Source organism: Furipterus horrens, unplaced genomic scaffold (assembly GCF_987537825.1).
Source record: "Furipterus horrens unplaced genomic scaffold, mFurHor1.1.pri manual_scaffold_8, whole genome shotgun sequence".
In the NCBI taxonomy this organism is placed as follows: Eukaryota; Metazoa; Chordata; class Mammalia; order Chiroptera; family Furipteridae; genus Furipterus; species Furipterus horrens.
In genome coordinates, this window is record NW_028327178.1 from 14,673,126 (window position 1) to 14,692,976 (window position 19,851).

General features: G+C 39.1%; 1 protein-coding gene across 2 annotated transcripts in view; it reads right to left on the reverse strand.

Moving 5' to 3' along the window:
- DCC (DCC netrin 1 receptor) overlaps nucleotides 1–19,851 on the reverse strand; it is a 1,006,514-nt gene that overhangs the window by 304,140 nt on the left and 682,523 nt on the right. For both annotated transcript variants that reach the window (XM_090285089.1, XM_090285088.1), the window contains exon 8: nucleotides 2,329–2,485. In XM_090285089.1, coding sequence (XP_090141215.1) covers nucleotides 2,329–2,485 — 157 coding nt within the window. The remainder of the gene's footprint in view (nucleotides 1–2,328; nucleotides 2,486–19,851) is intronic.

Genomic DNA, 19,851 nt, shown 5'->3' on the forward strand with positions numbered 1-19,851 from the left:
CACTTGACATTTTTCCCTGCCTCAGTCCCTTTCTTTCTCTCTCTCCCTCTCTATTTCCCCCATGCCACCCCCCCCCCCAAATTACTCCCTATATGTAGATGCGCAAAGACAGGTTACATTTCCTTTGGCTGTTATACTTTACAGTAAGTGAATGTAGTTCTTATTCAGAATGAAAGAATGAGCTGCCACATCTCAGAAACCCTTGCCTACTAATGGGTGTCTGTTTTAGACTGGTTATATATCAGAGGAGGTTTAATATGGGAGAAAAGATGTGGAACCCAGAACTCAGCCAAGTCAATGGACAGACGCTTTATAAAGACCTTAGGTGTCCTATACAAATCCTCATGTATGGAAGAACATAATGATGACATTTTCTCCTTGTGTGCAGAATCAAAGGATTTGGCAATATGTTTCTCTGAAGCAAACCGGCTTTCACATGTTGCTCTCTTTGAATACCTTTAACTGGCATTATAGAAATTCCAAAGGGCCAGGAGGAGGAGAGAAACAGAATGTCTAAAGAACAGAATGGCAAAATCCATTATGACAGCATCCTATCTTTCTGATTCCTTCTAAGTAAAATATTTACAGAGTGGCTTTGCTTTAATCTTAAATAAAATCTTCCAAACATTGACCATGCTTATATTCAAATGTACATGTTCAAATGTTAATAAATAATGATCTATAATGATGACATAAACCACACGGGCATTTGACAAATACTACAAAATTCCATTTCAAACAATATGGCACACTAGATATGCTGTAAAAAATATCCTGCTGTTATAGCACACTAAAATGTTGGGTAAATTATTAAAAATCTCTTACTGAAAATCATCCATGACTATGTTAGCAGTAAAGTAAGAGAACTGTCATAGTGAGAAAACAGATGCTGTGGAACCGGTGTTTGTCTGAGAGAATTTACCCATCAATAGAAGTCTATAGCTAGTGTTTTTAGAAACCAACAGGAGAAAAGAATAGGAAACAAAGCTTGCAGATAAAGTAGGGCAAAAGGTCCAATTAGAGCATTTTGCCTAGCCAATATCCCCAAACAGCAAGCTTCCATGAATGAACACGAAAATGAAATTAGGCTCATGAGAGAACTGGTGAATGAATACATATGCCATTCTTAGCCTTAGCATAGCTGGAACAGGAGGAAAAAAAGTCAATTCATTTGATTTGATATGTTAAAAATGGCAGAAAAAATTATTATACTTATTGGACTTTCTGATAACCAATACATATGAGTATAAGACTTGTATAGGCCAAATTATCCTTAACAAAACTTTTGTTTAATGTGGTCTCATTTGGTAAAGCAAATCCTCTCAGGAGGTTGTACTTTAAACTTTGGCCTCAAAAATTCCCTCAGATAAATTTCTAAGACTCGAGTTAATAATCCAGACTCATCCAAACACGGGAGGGAATAAGACACCAGGAGGAAGAGTCAGCAAGAACAAATCACAGAGTCAGATTCACAAAGACTCCAGATATTAGAATCATCAACTATGGAACACAAAACAAGTAGGTACAATAAATTTAAAGAAATAACCAGAGACAGTATACAGTTTATTCTTATGAGAAATATTCGAATTTATCCAATCTCTTCCAATCTCTGCCTTAGGTTATAAGACCTGAAAGTCTTAAAATTGTGAAAGATTTTAAGGGGAAGATGCTGTGAAGAAAAATAACAACAACAGTAGACTGCAGTCTTGAAAGCAGACACATGCACTTCACCTTTGCCTAGTCAATAATAATATATACATTAACAACTTCTATCAACCACTAGATACTCTTGAATGCCCTTTCTTTATCAATGCAACCTAATTTAACCCTAACCAAAACCTGGCAAGGGGGGAATTATTATTGCATTTGTATTAAAGAATCAAGTGAGGCTCAGAGAAGCTCTGCTCAGGAAACTGTCCTGAGGCCTTGCGATGGCTGTGCCAGAGCTAAGACTGCAGCCTGGACAGAGGGGATCTTCATGCCCTGGTCCATCGGTGCACAGCTGTTTCTGTTCTCTGTTTACCACTTGGCAAGTCAAGAAAAAAAAAAAAAAAAACCCGATACCGTATATTCATTCACATGCTTGTCTCTTTTCAAGGAAGTTTTCTATAAATGATTTAACTTGATTCTATAAACAATCCTAATTAAAAAAAAAAAGAAACCACAGGAAAATGAGACATACAATCTTTATTTGATAATGAGTGGAAGACACAGAGTAGATTCCACATGGTCTCCAAAGTCCCTGCGCAAGCTCTCCCGCCAACAGGACCTCACAGTGGACATGTGAAGGGATGGAAGATTAGCCTGGATTTTACTGGTAGCACCTACCTGTTGTCGCCTTCTCTGGAGAAAAAGACCGTGAAGGTTTGAATGTTCCCTTTCGCTTCCGCGGGTGGGCGCCAGCTGAGACGGATGAACCGACTGGAAACCAAGACGGGGACCACATCTCTTGGAGCAGAAGGAAGGACACTGGAGCTGGGGATAGCTGAGGAGGAACGAGAGGAGGCCATTAGAGGGGCTGGTGCCCTGCGTGGGCAATGGGGAAGGAGACAGAGCGGATCCATCATCAAACAAAGAATGGTCCGTTCACATAGATGCTAAAGGAAGGAAGAAAAACAAGGGAAAGCAAAGAAACCATATATAGGATCAAAGGTGTAAGAGGATTCCATGGAGCTTATAAAAGGGAGGGGCTAGTTGATAGCATAGATGATTCTACTGCCTATTTTTCCAGTTTCTTTTGTTTATGAAATTGATGGCAATAAGAATAAAGGTCCTATTTAACCATAAAAAAGGGAAACATAACCATGAACTTACCTGTACTGACAAATAGCTCAGGTTACAAAACCTTATTCTACTCAGAGTCTGTTTACTGTTTTCAATATAATTTGAAGGAGCTTTCTTATATATTCTAAGACCACAGAAAATGTAAAGAAGCAAACTAAAATTGATGGAAGCTATCAAAAAGTAGAAGCAGTTCGAATGGACTACCTGCCAGCAAGGGAAATGACAGGAAAAAATTCTAGAAGACATAAAGATATACAGTTGTACCATGCTTGCAGAGTATCACTAAATTTATAGCCAATTTAACAGTTGTTATTCATAGGAATAACCCAATCATCCACAATTGGAAAGCTGGATTTTCAAACATTTGGGATAGTTTTAATTTGTAATAGAAGTCTTCTATTAAATGTGTGTGTGTGAATTCATAATTCATCTTTACTAAATAGCTCTGTTTTCTTCTTAGGTGTTCAGGTCCCCAAGTCCAGGGTACATGTTTTTCATCTTGACAGGTGATTTCTAGCCCCAAATCACGAGAACCCATTTGCCTACGTCTAATCTTCAAACTGGCTTTTGTAAACCATTTTTCCCCAGTTCTTCTTAAAAGCAATCTCTTCCCTTGCATTCACTCTTTCAATGGGCTAGCTGCTGTGAACTAAACTCCCGTTAGCTAAAAAGTCCATCTGGGAACTGGGGGGCTTTCTCATTTCCCAGAGGTTCTAGAAACATGATCAATTTACAATACATGCCAGTTATACAGAGAAAGAGGTTTTAACTGCAGAGCGCTTTCAAAGTTATTTCTGGCTCTGTAGATTTTTAGCTGATTTCTTTATAGATAAAATGTCCCTTGCTTTCTTGATCAGCACAGTGTTTGAAATAAATGGAAGACTGGCAACGGTTTAGTTAATCTTTCATGGCAGAGGGATGAGGGAAAGGGTGAAAGATGGATACCTGGAGAGGTAGCCTCTCTCTCCAAAACATGGGTGATAGTAAGCATCTTGATGGACACCTTTCCTTGCATGCGCCATGGCCCAAAGACCAGCACGCTGAAGTGAATGTGTCCCCGCCTGCTTCTCCTCCAGGGCTGCTTAAATCTGTTGTGTCTACACTGTCCTCTGAACTGCACGGTCCAGAAAGCCCAACTGTATCCCCTATTCCTGACTCTCTCACTCACCCCTTCTAAGGTTCTCCCTCCCGGACACGCGGTAAATCAACTCTACTTTATCTCCGCTGTCACGACTTACACCCACGCCGTCACTCTCTCTCACCAGAACTGTCACCATCTTTACCGGCAGCCCTGTGTCCCCTTCCACTTTCCTCCCCCCTGCGGATTCTCTGTAAGGCATCAGAGTACGCTTGTAAAAGACACATCTGGTCATGTCACTCTACTGCTTATTGTCCTCACGTCTTCCTTTTCCCTCAGGGAAACTCCAAGCCTCTCCATCTGCCCACTGGCCTGGCTGCTGTTTATCACTTGCCTTGCTTTGGCTGCCTCCACAAAGAGGGCTTTAGAAAGGATTTAAGTGCAAATGCTTAATTTGGAAGGGGACCCCAGGAAACATCAGTGGGGGGTCAGAAAGCCAGACAGCAGAGGGTAGAGGCTAGAAAAAGTGAGCTACCTGGCAGTTGCCACTGCTGGAAACCGAAGGGAACCCCACTGGGGACTCTGGGAGCCAAGGGAGCACAAGTCTCTGCACTTTTTAACAAAATAATGAACTCTGGAAAATCTAGTAACTTTTAAAGATGTATTTAATTTCAAATCAGATTACAATCTAAGGTTATAAAATAATCTAGATTGCATCCATTTTTTTCCTGTAATAGGAAGAACGTGTAAGATAAACTCTTACATTATTCTAGAAGCAACAGCCAGGAACTGCCTTACTGGGGTTTAATTGCATGTTTTCAAATTACTCTTTTCAGAAAAGGCAGCGAATCCTAAGAGTATTAATTGTTTCTTATGGCCATATTTCAGTCATGTTTTAGACTCATCCCTGAGGGAAGCATGTTCGGGTATTGACCTACCGTCCTCCTCCAAGAATTGAGGGTGATTCCAAGGGTGTTAACCTTCCTGCATTACAGCCCAGTGTGTTCATGTTGGCCCACAAATACCACCTTCCGGCAGAGGTGTGCAGGTGCCCATAGTAAGCATCATTCACCAGCTCTACGCATTCAGCAACTATTCACAGAACCATCTAGCCCACGTCAGCCCTTCTATGCACAGAGGAGACTGGTGAGCAGCAGGTGAGGTCACTGTCCTCTGCAGCTGCATGGAGGCTCCTGGCTTTTGAGCTCAGCTCTCTGCGTGCTGAGCCCCTGCAGCTCCCTGGGGCCTGGGCACACTCAACTCCCACCTTCCTCTGGACTCAGTTGCTTTTCCTTTGGCCAGACTGTCCCAAAGTATAAATAACTGCAAAACATGTATCTAACAGAGACTAATAGCTACAATATAGAAAGAATTTCTAAAAACAATAAAGTGACAAAGAATCTTATTTTAAAATAGGATTCAACCTGATGAATAAAAGAAATGTGTATTGGAATAAAATCTAGCCATGTCTATCTGAATAAAGTCTGTAAAAAAAAAAAAAAAAAAAAACTGCCAGAGTAGCGAGAATTCAACGGATGTTAGTACCTAATGCTGGCCATGGAGTTCCAGTCCCTTGTGCTCTCAGCTGAAGCTGCAACAGTAGTCTTTTCAGACACCAGTTTGGCAAAATTCTTTAAATTGAAAATATTGAAGCCATTTGATCAAATATTCTCATAACACATTTTCTCAAAATGTTATACCTATATATATTAACAATTTAAAGAAAAATAGGATCCTTAGCAAACTTTTTTTTTTATTTAAGATTTTTAAGCATAAAACGCGATCAATAATGACTTTGAAAAATCGGTGGAGAGTTTTCAAAAGCTAGAAAATAATTTTTACAACCTCAAGAGGGAAATTTTCAAATCCTTTCTGCCCCAAAGCACCTCACTTATAGATGGTACCCCATCAAAAATAAGGTGGCTTTTCCCCCCATTCGGGGTCTGCCAAGAGGGAGGGGGAAGCAGCTCTTCCCACAAAAGCTCTCCTCTCCAGGCTCTGGGAGTGACTCCTCCCCGAGCTTGTCCAGACTCAGATGGCACAGATAAAGCTCAGAATAGAATTAATCACAGACTCTTTACTTCAATTTAAACAGTTGTTATATGAAAAGGAAGGGGCGCATTTTTAACAAAGGAATGGCTTCTGACTTTATACAGGGAAATTCATTTTCTCCTCACTAATCCTCCTTGCTTTCTGTAAACAGTAACTTGTCTTCACAGAAGGTCTCAATAAGGAACCAATCAGGACTTCTTTTCTTTGCTCTTGGAGGCCTAATCTCCAGTCTGGTCCTAATCTCTCTGGCCCATTACTGTTGCCATGGTTACAGCTTCTTTATCGGTTGTCATGGAGAAGAGGCGAATTTGCCAGACTATAACATAGTCTTTTTTTTTTTTTAAGAACCTTTTAAAAATTTTTTATCAGAGCAAAATCCAAGAAAAAATACGTAATTTCTGATGAAAACATAAATGCAAAGAATAGATTGTTTTGAAACAAACAAAAAACTAATAATAATAACATCTTTATGGTGTCAGTGAAATTGCCTTGGTAAAAATTACATTATTGGGTTAATTTTTCTATGAAGCCACATTCCCTCTAGATACCAGTGACTTTTGTTCTGTCAGATTTTTACTCTACAGTGCTTATGGATATTAATTTTTCTCTGTGTTTATTGACAGTGCCTGATCTCCACTCCTATGAGGCCTATGAAAGATGATAAAATGTATTCATAAAATCAGAAAAAAATTTTTGTTTGCATTAAACATCAAACCACCAATAAGCTTTTTACCCTGTCACTTCCGATGTTGTTAACTAAAACTAAACATGGAGCCACCAGATCAACTAGGTGCTATATTCACTGCATCTCCTTATTATCTTGAAGACTTAATAAACATAAAATATAAATAGATAACAACAGTGAAATGACAGGAACATTTAATTGTCCTAAAAGTAAACATCTATTTATTTTCTTTTGGCATTTTTCCTTGTTGGTGTTCCCTTGACACCAAACTCTAGCTTTTAATGGTCTAATGGAAAAGTACATAAAATTTAAATTTTGTGTAATGGTTTTGTAGTTAGAAATGTAATTTCATAACCTTACCAAAAAGGAGCTTGGCGGTATATGGTTGAAAATAACAAACAACGCCATTTTTATAAAGCTGCACACTATTTTTAAAATTCAAAAAGTTGTGGCTTTTGAGCTAGTGCATTAAAAACCTTAGTAAAACTAAGACATTTTTAAATTTTAAAAAAATAGTGATTTGAAACTATATTTCATTTTAAATGAATATGAGATAGCTGTTAATAAACTTTACAATATCTCATTGGATCTTAATCTTTAAATGTAATAATTTATTGGATTAGTACCTAAAATTGAATATCCAATATTTATTGAATGTCTATCAAGCTCCTACTGCTTTACTTGATGTTATTCAGTTTTAAACCACGTATTTTGCCCTGAAAGAACAGGGAACTAAATTGTTAAGATAATTACAAAGTTTGAGACAGTCTCTTATTTACAAATGAGTACCATTCTAAATTTTTTGGTAGGGTGGTTGTTTAGAAATCAGAACCCACTTTCTCACAAAATTATTTCTATTCTGTTCCCAGAAACCTATTTAATTTACCACTTTATAAACTATCATAGTACTCACACTATGAAACTGGAGAAAACTTGTATGAATTTTCTTTGGTAAAATCAATTTATGTATCCAATAACTAATCCATTTGACATTCATGGGAAGGCTTCCCAAATGCAAGGCATTTTAGGAAGGCCAATTTTAATCCATTTCCCAATTCTGGGGATGAAAGCCAGCTCTTGTCATTCTCCCTGCCCCTACCTCCCCCTCAAGGATCTATGTCCTCTCACCTCCAATGTTGCTCCTCCATTCCAGCTCTACTTTCTCAGTTGTCCTGAGCAGGGCAGCCTGAGAAAAATCTAGTTGAAGGTCTCTGGGGGTGGGGAGCTAGGCTTGAGGAATTTCCACAGGCTTTCATTGCAGACCTGGTTCCTGGTCTCCCCACGGTACTTGCTGGGCTCCATGAAGATTTCCCACTGTCACCGCTGCTACTTTCCAGCACTGCGATCTGAGCTGCAGCACCTCCCTCCCACTGCCTGGCTGCCCTGACCTTCAACTTCACTTTAGCGGTCACCTCACTGATCCCCACCCTGGCTTAGGTGCCTCTATTCTGGGCTTTCACAGGACCAGGAGAGGTGTCCGTTCCCTTGGGATACTTACTACTCTGTACCCTAATGGTCTAGTGAGTTTTTGGTGCTCTATGCGGAATTATATGCTCTGTAAGAGGAGGAACCATGTCTAAACTATTTACCACTTTAATCCCCAAACCCAGCACGGTGTACTTCGTCACACCCTAGGCATCCAATACATTCTTGCAGTTTTAGCAAGATGAAAGGCTATGCTAATCTGTGAAATTATAATGATTAGTCTTTGCCTAGAAAATTCCCTGCCTGAACCTTCTAAAATGGTTATTTGAGAAAATGCACGGGGAGAACTCTGAGCTGTTATTCCAAGCTGGTTATACCACTAATTATTCGTCGTCGGCAGCCGTCCGTCTCGAGAGACGATGGTGTAGCTTCTTAAGAGTCTATCTGCACCGCCGAGAACGGCTGTGCAGTCCAACTCGGGAGTGACACGGTATCTGTCTCCTCCCGTGTTGAATCGACATCTTGTGATGACGCTGGAGTGTCCTCTCCAGTGAAGCTGAAGCTACAGAGCCTGGGCAGGGTAATATGGAGGGTCTGCTGTTGCCCATGCAGCAGACCCCCCCTCTCTTCGCAGCTGAAGGGTCCAAGGGAAAGACGGAGTCGATACAGCTTGGCTTCAGGTGCGCCGCAGGAGTTGCCAGTGTTGACTACAACGTCAAACCGCCTTAGGGACTCCGGCTCCGGATTTTCTGTCGGGGTTTACTCCCTTAGCCTTTCCCCTGAAGAGGTATGCCGCAAGGCAGCGGAGGTTTTTTGGAGTCAGAGTTTTCCTTATTACTCTGCTAATAAATTACGTGTAGATTTAAAAACTAGACTCAGAGGAAGGTTCCAAGGGAATGTTGATATGGGGTGAGACTATTTCATTCTGGATCAAATGAAGAGAGGAAAATGTTCCAGAAATCCAACTATTGTGCTAAATGATACAGAAGCTGTGTTTCGATAGGAATAATTCTTGGGAGAAATGATGCTTTCATTAAGAAAATTTTATGAAAGAAAGCCTGAAATGCTGGTTTAGACTGACCTGTGCATCCAAGAGGAAGACCTGGGGATCTGTTATCAGAAGTCTGATTCTTATCCCAGCATCACACATACATCAGAAGGAATTGCCAGGCCCAGGCTGTATGCTAAGAAGGATTACTTATGGCCACACACAGTGATAAGATGAAAAACAAATTCTGGACAATATTATCTTATCAGCAGTGGTAACTATATCTCTCAGAGTAGGAAGTCTTTTCAGAAGACAAAATGGGAAGAAAGATAAACTGGTCAACTAATACATGTGTGAATGGATGCTTTTAGACTCAAATCTGTATATGGTATGTATATGAAAGAATACAATGGGTGCTTTTAATAATTTGTTTTCACTTTATTTAGGAAAGTACCTCTTAAAGAGCTTAGCCAAGACAGAACAAGGACCACAGGCAGCCTGGGGAAGTGGCTAGTCCCTCTTTATGTAAACAGATGGATTGACTAGAAAACTGCAATTAAATAGAGGGGATATTGAATCCCTTCTCCAACATCCTGTGACTCTGCGACTTGGAAAGTTATTTAGCGTCTCTAAGCCTGACTTTCCACATTAAAAATTGATCCAAAATATTTAACTGCAGGGTAAAGGGATGATGAGAAATGGGTTTTAAGGGCTTCTCACAGCAACTAGCATATGCTGTGTATTCAGTAAATGGTTGTGATTTGTCTACCTTTAAATCCAGAGAGCAGAAAGTCTATCTCTGCTCAGCTAGTGTCATGAAGCCTGCCTGGCAATCCAGAAACTCTACTGGGTAGGCTTTGGGTAGAATCTGGGCTAAAGCTGATAGGGGAAGCAAGTTGGGGACAAAGACACTTACTTTATACAAGGACAGGACTTGGTCACCTCAATATTTCTCCCTATTTCCTTTATCAGGTGGCAGAGAAAATGTCACCCTTTGTTTTTGCCCTTGCTGTCAACCCACATGCCTGCTCCTACAAGAATTCAGGTCTCTTTCCTTTCTCTGTATTTTCTTACTAACCATTGTAGCCTTGCCATCTGTCCCGATTCCAAGGCTTTGCAAGGCCATCTTTAATCACCTCTCCCAACCATGTCTCTTCCTGGCACCTCTCAGCAAACTGCAGATGACTGTGCTGCTACCCAATCCTCAGACACCTTTGTTTCCATCCTTTCCCTTGAGCTTCTGTCTTTGAATTCCTAGCCATTGTTTATCCATTCTCCATGCCCAGGGACCTCAAAACATGCCACTTCAGTCATTCCCCTGTCTGCAGAGCTTCCTCTTGGGAGGAAGACTGACAGGCTGTGACACCTCTTCTCCCATCCCTCTTGTGCCTTTATGATTGCTCACCTCCTCCCAGCCATATGGTGCTTTGTCCCAGGAGGCCACACAACAATCTTGTGTGGTCTTGCGTGGCCATGAAGAGCATCTAAAGAACACCAGCATTGCTGACACCAATCAGCATGGCAGGCTACGAGGAACACTGCTTTTCTGTGCAATTTCCTTTGGCAATACGACACTACCAGAGCAAAGTAGCTGACAAGCTGTGTCGTTATGAAAAATAATTGAATCAGTGCTAGAGAGTCTTATTTATTTATCTGCTAAGTAACTGAATTTTTCCAGGAAGAAGCTCAAATAAAGGTAAGTTGAAGATAATATAAATCAAATAAAAAGAACTAAAGGTTTAAGCTCCTTTTTTCAGTGATGTAGATTCTTTTAAGAACCACTTTTACTGTTTCAGGATTCCAAATGAAAAAAAAAAAAAGTTCCAATCACATTTGATGGCTCTGTGAGTTCTATTAATGGTGAACTTCCAACAGCTCTGTCCATGGGATTTAAAATAAAATTTAAATGTATTTATGTAAGGCTACAGTGTAAGTGTAGCTGTGGGAATGCTCATGGCCAGGGGAGGCTGCTTCAGTGTTGTGAAACATCTCTGAGAATCCGAATTTCAGGACGAGAGCTTCACCAAATGCCATGCTTCCGAAGAACAGGCATGTGAGCCGGCACGGGAGGCCGGCGTGCATCAGAAGGGCAGGGAAGTTATTGAGCATCTGTGTGCAGTGTGCTTGCCTCTAACCCCTACCTACTCATCCTTAAATTTTATAGCCACCAAAACAAATTAAAGGGGAATAAAAATAAAAATGACATAAAAGGATATAAAACTAAGATAAATTATTACTTCGTCCAATTAAGTTTATATAAGTAGAGCCTGATATCACTGCTAGAAGCCTCTGCAAAGCAAAGGGGGAAGAAAATATATGAAGGATGCTTCCTTAGATCTTGTTTCATTTTAAGTTTGTCCTTCTAGGCCCATGTACATTATTGGGGGGGTGGTTGGAGAGAGAAGCACAGAGAGATAGGGACCAATTCCATCTTTTATGGGAAGTAAGATGCTGAACAGGGGAAACTTGAAACCACAGTGGAGTGATCACTCATGTAAGCTCATCTTTTTTCTTTTTTTTAATGTACTGCAGTGAAGAAAATGATAGTGAAGCTATAAACCATAAAAGAGGCTTATTGGCTTGAACCTAGCACTCATACTTCAACTCCATTAAGTAGGCAAACAAAATAACTACCAGAGATGAGTGATTAGGTAATAAAGACATTATTTAATCATAAATTGTGGCTATGCATCAAATGTCCGTATTCTCCTTGGTCACTTTAAACAGAACTATATTAATTCCTACAGAAGAGATAGGTTTTTTAAAAGGTCTTGTCTGATTTTCTTTTAAAAAAATTGTCAAATGCGTTGATTTAACGAATGACCCATATTAATTTGTGTTATAGTTGGTAAATTTACAGAATAATTCAACATCTAGCGTAATTCATGTGGAATTTTGAAATATAGGATACAGGTGTTCTTCCATAATAAATGCATCTATTTTAAGTTTGATTCCTGGTTGCTATTATAGGTAAAGCAAATGATATGTTTTTTTCCTGTATTCACATGTTCATCCTGATCAAGAAAGAGGTATGATGTATTGCAGATTCTTATGGAATGAAAAGAATCCTTGGGGGCAATTATGAGATGAGCTACATTCTCTTTCATTGAGTAGCTGGGCAAGTATCTCCTAGGGTGCTGACACGTTAATCTCTAAGCTCACTACCTCTCTGGTTCTATCACGAAAGGAAGCAACGATATCTTCCATCTCTGCCTTTCTGTCTTGTTTTTCTACTTTTTTCTTTTTTCTCTGAAACTGATTCATTTTTTTCTTTTCTTTCTTTCTTTTTTTTTTTTTTTATGCATCCAAATTTGAGACAGAATTTGGAACCTGATGGCAGCTTCACTATCCAGTTCAGGGGTAACAGTTGGCTTTAAAGAAAATATAATACAGAAACATTTGGAATTAGGAAGTTAAAACAGTGGAATTCTATGCCAGGTTCCCTACTGATTATATGACCTTATTATAATGTCTACTCCTGTTATATATTTTCCAGTGTCAAAACATTGCATAAACATTCCATTTCTTTTATATGACCACAAAGACACAAAATAGAGCAGATGGTACCCATGAAGTGCTTTGAGTTCAGTTAAAGACAGGGTCTAAAAATATAGAGAAAAATAAATGGCACCAGCCTCTGTCTTGACCTTCTTAATAAACATCAGCATTTTCTATTTTAAGCAAAAACATGGATTGTCCTTGCATAGGAAGCCTCAAGAGTGTGAGAAGAAAATATCACACTAAAAATATCTGTAAATTTCCACCAAACAAGAGGCAGCCCTGAGAGCAGTTGAGAGTTCAAGGGCTCCCTGGGTTTAAGCCAGGCTCTGTCACTTACTCTCTGTGTGATACTGGATGAGATACTTAAAATTTCTCTGCACTATTGCAAAGAGGGTCAGAAAAAACAGTAGTCCAAGATATAGTGTACAGAAATAAATGTTAAAAAAGAAAGGAAGAAGAGAAAAACCTGAAAACTGCCCAAGGAAAAAAATGGGGATTATATTATGCTATTAAAGGGGGAGGCAGTTGTAGGAATCTGACAAAAGCAAAATCCATGAAGAAAAATATTAAAAATATGACTGCATTAAAAGTAGAATTTCTGAATTGAAAAATTTTGATAGATGAAATATATATGACAAACTGAAACAATATATATAATAATACTGCAAAGGGTTAACCTTCCTAATTATGTAAATAGATATAACAAATCAATTATTCTGACCAAGAAAAGAAGATAGAAAGGCTGAGTTATAAACATGGGAAAGCAGTTTCAGTGTATGCAACTTTATTTCTAATATATTTGTAAATTCCTATTGTTATAGCCTTTTCAGAGTAATTATTAATTCCACCAAAAAAAATTATTTCACAATAATGGATGTCAACATAAAAATACAAAGTACTGGGGCTTTTACCTTCAAGAATGCAAAAAAAAAAAAAAAAAAAAAAAGTGTTACCCTTTAAATGAAAAGGAGGTCAATGTTTTCACACCTTTTGTTATGTAAAGCGAAGAGCAAATGATGTCCTATATTCACAAGTATATAAGTTGACATGAGAAAAAAATTACCTGTATAGAGTTCAGAGCTCCATGCCACACTTACCGAAACTTTTAAAAATTACTAATGTGCAGTTTGGGATTCTGTAGCTATTTTGTAATAAGCATGAATATATGATTTTGGAAGTGAACAAACTCTGGCCTCTAGTTTTTTCCAAACTACAGTTGTGTCTATAAAGTGATCGCAATATGATATTTAAATAATTCACTTGAGGATGACTAGAAAATAAAACAAACAAAAACCAAGATAAATTAAAGGAGACATTTTCTGCTCTCTGTGCCACTGAGCTACATCATAATCCAAACATGTAAGTTACCTCCTCTGGGGTCTAATTCTACCTCCTCTGGGGTCTCATTTTGTTGGGTGTATGGGGATTGTGAGAGTTTTATTACTGAACTCTCTCTGAGCAATGAATCTGCACTCTCAAAAAGTAAGGTCTTCCCACACAGTTAACAGCACATGGAGATATTGCCTCCTACAAATATCTAGATGTGTATTAGAGAATTAACAGAAAATGTGATATAATCTTGCTAGATCTTTGTCATGGAGCTGATTGCTGCTGTTAAAAAGAGAGGTCAGGCGGCAAAAAGTAAGTTAGATTCTGTAACTTGCTTCCTAAGAAAAGATTCTGGAAAGGAAAAATAGTAACTAACTTTATGGTAAAACCCTGGCAGACTTGAGCTACTTAACCAAGTGGTGAAAATTCTCATCCCTGGTGATACCATGTCCCTGATTTTGTGTGACGAGAAGGGCACTTGATCTCTGCGGTATTTCTCCCCAAACCCATAACCCCAATCTAAATCATAAAAAAGTGAGACAAACACAGTTTGGGAGATAGTGTACAGGATAACTGGCCAATACTCTTCAAGACAGTCAAGACCAAGAGAAACAAGGAAAGACAGAAATCGTCACAGAGAAAGGAGACAGGTAAGACATGACAACTAAATCATGTAATACACCGCACTGGATCTTGAGACAGAAAAATGGTACTAATAAAAAAAAACTGGTGAAATATAAATAAAATCTAGAGTCTAGTTCACAATAATATACCAACATTGGCTTCTTAGTTTGGACAAATACACCATGGTAATGGGAGATGTTCACAGTAGAGGAAACTAGTACAGATTTCTCTAATATCTTTTCCACTTTTCTGTAAACCCCAAATTATTTCAAACTCAAAAGTTTATTTAGAAAAGAGAGGGAGGAGCTGTGGTACCAATTACAGGTGATAGGTCAACCCTATTGCTCTTAGCTCTGGTTATTTTTTTAAAAGGCTGAAAGCAGTTTCCTTGGTAATAAGTGATAAGGGGATGCTTATCTATTAGTAGTGTACCATTTCATTCTGAGTGAAGAATCAGAAAAAAAGAAACACTACCATGTTTTAGGATTCTTGGTGTGGTCATAGCTAACACCTATCAGCTAGTGTGAAAAGATTCAGACTGCAGCCATTTATCTGGGAAGTGTCATCCCACCCAGGACACTTATGATTCATGCTGATGCTTCTCTGTCACCTGCTGCCAGTCTAGCTGTGTGTGCCCTTGGTACTTTATCACAGGGAGTAATGCATTGGATTCCAACTAGATTCTTATCTCATTCCATTTTTCAACTTTCATAGCAACTAATAGCTAATAAAATTAAAGGTGACAGGACAGAAAGACAGTTTTGCTGAGGTTGGCGTGATGAATTCCCAGATAGCATGGACCTGGATAAACACCAAGGCTGTTTATAACATGGGGAGAGTCATGGGCAAGGAGCTGGGAGTGGGCGGGGGTGGCGCACTTAGTTTTATAGCACATGAGCATACCTTGGGTGCCATGGTGTTCTAGGGGCTTCCCCGAGAAAGACCAGAAGTGCCATCAAAAGTGTTAAGAAAATGAAAAGCGATAATAACCAGGCCAATAAAATTCAAAAATTTTGAGTGGGAAGCTTCACTGTTTGTAGATGCATTACTACGAAGAGGAGGGAAAAGTAATAAGTAGAACAACTTGCCAAGGGAAGTCTAGAAAGCAGAGTAAAATTTACTGAAGGGAATAGTTACCTACCAATGACTCAGAGGAAAGGATTGAATAACCAGAAGAATTCATAAAATCCAGGCATTTAAAATAGTGTTTCTAAGAACTTATATATCACCAGTCATACTGGTCCAGGTAACAATGTTACAGATCACTAATGTAGGGGCTTCAGCTATTCTCTGTAAAAGGTTGCAAAGGTCTGCTAAAAGGTCTTGTCAGGGGACTAAAAGGAGGGAATGTTACAGCCACTTGGTGATTTACAAGCTGAGAGACCCCAGCTCAGCTCCTTCCCATAGCCCTTCCATTTGCTTGTGACTTGTTTATAACCCTCGTAAAGTTATATTTTACAGGGTATCTAGTCTTCTGAAGATAGTTGCTTTGCAGAGAATTCAACCTTGACTGAAAGCTGCAACCAGAGCTAACCTTATGGCCCTGCGAACTTTTGTTCTTGTTATGACGCCCCTGAAGCACTGTCCTGCCTCACCTCCTTGCCAGCTTCCCAAGGCTGCTTTCCACCAAAGAAGGGGCAAAACCCTATATAAGCCTCTCCCTAAACCCCATTCATGGCCAGTGCTTTGTTTGAGACTCAGGTCTCTGCCCGACCGCCGGCAATAAACCTTTGCTTGCTTTATACACTGCCTTGGAGTGTTCAGTCTCGCTTGCGTAGCCGCAACACTAAAATCTAGGATGAACTTCCACATAAGTTAAAGTACCCTCTAAATATGGCAACTTATGATTCCAGCAAATCTGTACACCTATTTTAGTTAACAATTTCTATTTATTTCTCCTCAAAGACTTTTCCTCACCTCTGACTAACAGCAGTTACAATAAATAATTTTGAATTTCACTTCACACTTGCTTTCATCTATCATCTGCTTCATGCATATTGGCTCAGAAACATGGCCTCGTTTTTGTTGTTTGGTTTTTCTGAAGGATACCTATCTATGCATACTCTTATTCTACTTTCTCATTTCTTGTATTAAAATCATTTCACTATCTTTAGTCCATCAAAAATGAAAAATATACATCACTAGTCACTTTCATTATATTTGTCTCCATAATAACCCAATTATAAAAAGGCTATACTGCCCTGTCTGGTGTGGATCAGTTGACTGGGCAGCCTTCCACTAAGCAAATGGTCGCTGGTTCGATTCCCTGTCAAGGTATATGCCTGGGTTGTGGATTCAGTCCTTGGTCCAGGTGCATATAAGAGTCAATGGATCAATGTTTCTCTGTCACATTGATATTTTTCTCCCTCTATTTCTCCTTCCTTCTCCCTTTCTTTGAAAATAAATAGAATCTTTAAAAAAATAATGAAAGTTATACTTATTAACTCAATGATTGACAAGTCTCATAGATTTTTTTTTTTTTTTTTCTAATGGAGGTTTCACCAGGGTCTATGCTGTATAAGCATTTGACTGGCCCTCATATTATCAATTGCAACATTTTGCAACGTGTGTTAAAAATCTCATAAGTTATCTTAATGACTTATTAGGCAGCTTCCTGTGCTGTTTTCATTCTGAATTTATTATCTGCTATGATATATATTTAGAACTCATGCTAAAACAACCACTTCTAAATTTGGAGTAGATCCTTGGGCTGTAGGATTCTGGGATTTGTTGACTAAACCAATGGCCACATTTTACATCCTTCCTGGTTTTATATATTTTTATGATATCCTCTTCTCCAGCCTTGACTTTTCAATGCTAAGACAATATCCTAACCCCCTTTATCACCACACACTGACATTTCTTCTTCCTTTTCCCTTAGCAGATATTAGTCTTTATATGAAAATCCATTCTCCCCTCTTGATTATATCATTAATAGTTTCCCTTCTTAAATATATCTACCTTAATCTCTTTTTTAAAGAAAACCGAATGGCCCACAGTTTTTAAAATACAAACATCATTATTTGTTATAATGATTAAAAAAAAAAACAAAACACAAAACTTATATACCAAATCCTTTCTATTAACCAGAACTGTTTACTGATCTCTTTAAATTCTGTTATATTGGGGGTATATTTAAGACAAAGTCATCTTCAACATCTTCCCCAACCCATTCTTAAGTATGGTTTCAGCTTCTTCTCATAAAAATGTCACCCATATGGAATAAACATGCAAAAATATGGCAAGATAATTTCTGTGAAAGAATTCATTTTCACCTCTACCAAATTAATCTGGGTTGAAACTGAGCCATGCAGATAAAAACTGATTTAATTCAGATTTTAGCATATGTTTTTCAATATATATTTTAAAACTGAGCAAATCTGTTTCACCCAGACAGGAAAAGTTTTATATATAAAAAATATCTTTGAACAATCTGAAAAGGATGAAAAGACATAAAACCTTTTATTCATTTGAACTATGGTCTCTCTTCTTAGACTAAAAGCTACCTTAAAACAAGGTGCATACTGCCCTGGCTGGTGTGGCTCAGTGGATTGAGCACCAGTCTGCAAACCAAAAGGTCACTGGTTCAATTCCCAGTCAGGGCATGTGCTTGAGTTGCAGGCCAGGTCCCCAGCTGGGGGTGTGTGAGAGGCAACCAATCTATGCTTCTCTCACACATCGATGTTTCTCCCCTTCTCTTTCTCTCTCCCTTCCCCTTTCTCTAATAAATAAATTAATTAAATTAAAACAAAAAACAAGGTGCATATTTAATCCATGAATTTATCTGTTTATTCATCTATTCATCTGATAGTTTATTCATTCAAAATATTTTGCTAAGCACCTTCTCTGTCAGGTACTATTCTAGGTGATGGGAGTGCAGTAAACAAGATAACACCCTGCCTTCATGTCCTTTATTGGTATCTGTCTTGGTGATTGATTCAATGTATTAAACAAAGTAGAAGCTTTAGTGACCACAGGATGGGGTGATCAGGCATTATTTGATGTGTTTTTGACCTATTGGAAAAAAAAAAAAAAACACTGAAAGGCAGCATAGGACAATAGTTAAGTATAGATTCCAGAACTGAATTGCTCTGCCACCCATTATGTAGGTGTCCTCAACCATGTTACTTTACTGCTCTGGCCTCAGTTTTCTCACCTATATACTGTGGATGGGAAGAGACTGCAATTACCTAGCCCCTAAAACTGTCTTGACAGTCAACTCAGTGAAAAATTTTATAAGACACCTGCAAGAATGCTTGACACATAAGACGCATACCACAAGCTTCTGTTAAGTAAAGGAGATGGCCAAGAGGAGAAAACAACCACAACTAGGAATTAAGTCACGAGAAGGTGCCCGTTAATTCCTGTTTCAGCAGTGCACTGCATTGGACAAACACTTTAATCTTTCTTCATTCCTGTTGCCCAATTTCAAAGACAAATATAAAAGAGAAAATTCCCACTGACTCTTTTGCTTAGCTAGAGTGAGTTCAAATGACTTTCTGATCCCAGAAGAATTTTGCACAATTAAAAATAAATTAAACATTTGGAAATTAGAAAGCATCCGGTTGCTTTTTGCCCCATAAGTAGCAAGCCCCAGAGCCTGCTGTTGGGGATGGGGGAAAGGGGCAGCTTTCAAGATGTCTTTGCATATCTATGGCTGGTAGCTGGTGTCTTGATTATGCAAATGGTTTTGGTTCTTCCAAGGCCCCAGGGAGTCTGGAGGGGTTTTGACCATAGAATGGTGAGCATACAGGGCCGGTGCAAGGTTCTGTGAATGGTCAGAACCAGTTACCACACTCACTGTGTCACCGGCCATGGTCAGGGATTTAAAAATGAGGGGATAGCCATTTTTTTGGAAGGAGAGAGAGGGAAGAGTAGAGAGATCCATGTGGCTTTGAAGGGGCAGAGAGAGAATCATGCGTGATCCAGTGCAACATGGCACATGTTTTGCTGGACTATTATATGGAGGCTGATGACATCGTACTCCAGATCTTGAAGGAGACAGCTGACAGATAAGGGATGGTGAACTTCTGGGCATAGTTTTTATTTCTAGCCTTTTGGGGAGCAAGGGAAGTGCTGGGTCCCGCGGGAGAACAGGGCTCTGAGCTGAAGTGTTCACTGCCCTCCCCAGGCTGGACTATTGTAAATAAAGACCTGTTTTCCTCAACACTAGTTGTTGGGTTTTACACCAAGGCGCCACGTGAAAGAACCCCCTTTCGCTCTGTAACACCTGGGGAATGGTTTAGGTTGAGAAAAGACAACTCTGGCCAGCAATGGTTTATCTTGATGAGAAATTGTATCATCACTGGCTTTGGAATGATCCCTATGTACAGGTATTGTGCAAATCAGTCCATGCACATCTAGTGGGTTCTACTCTAATTTTGC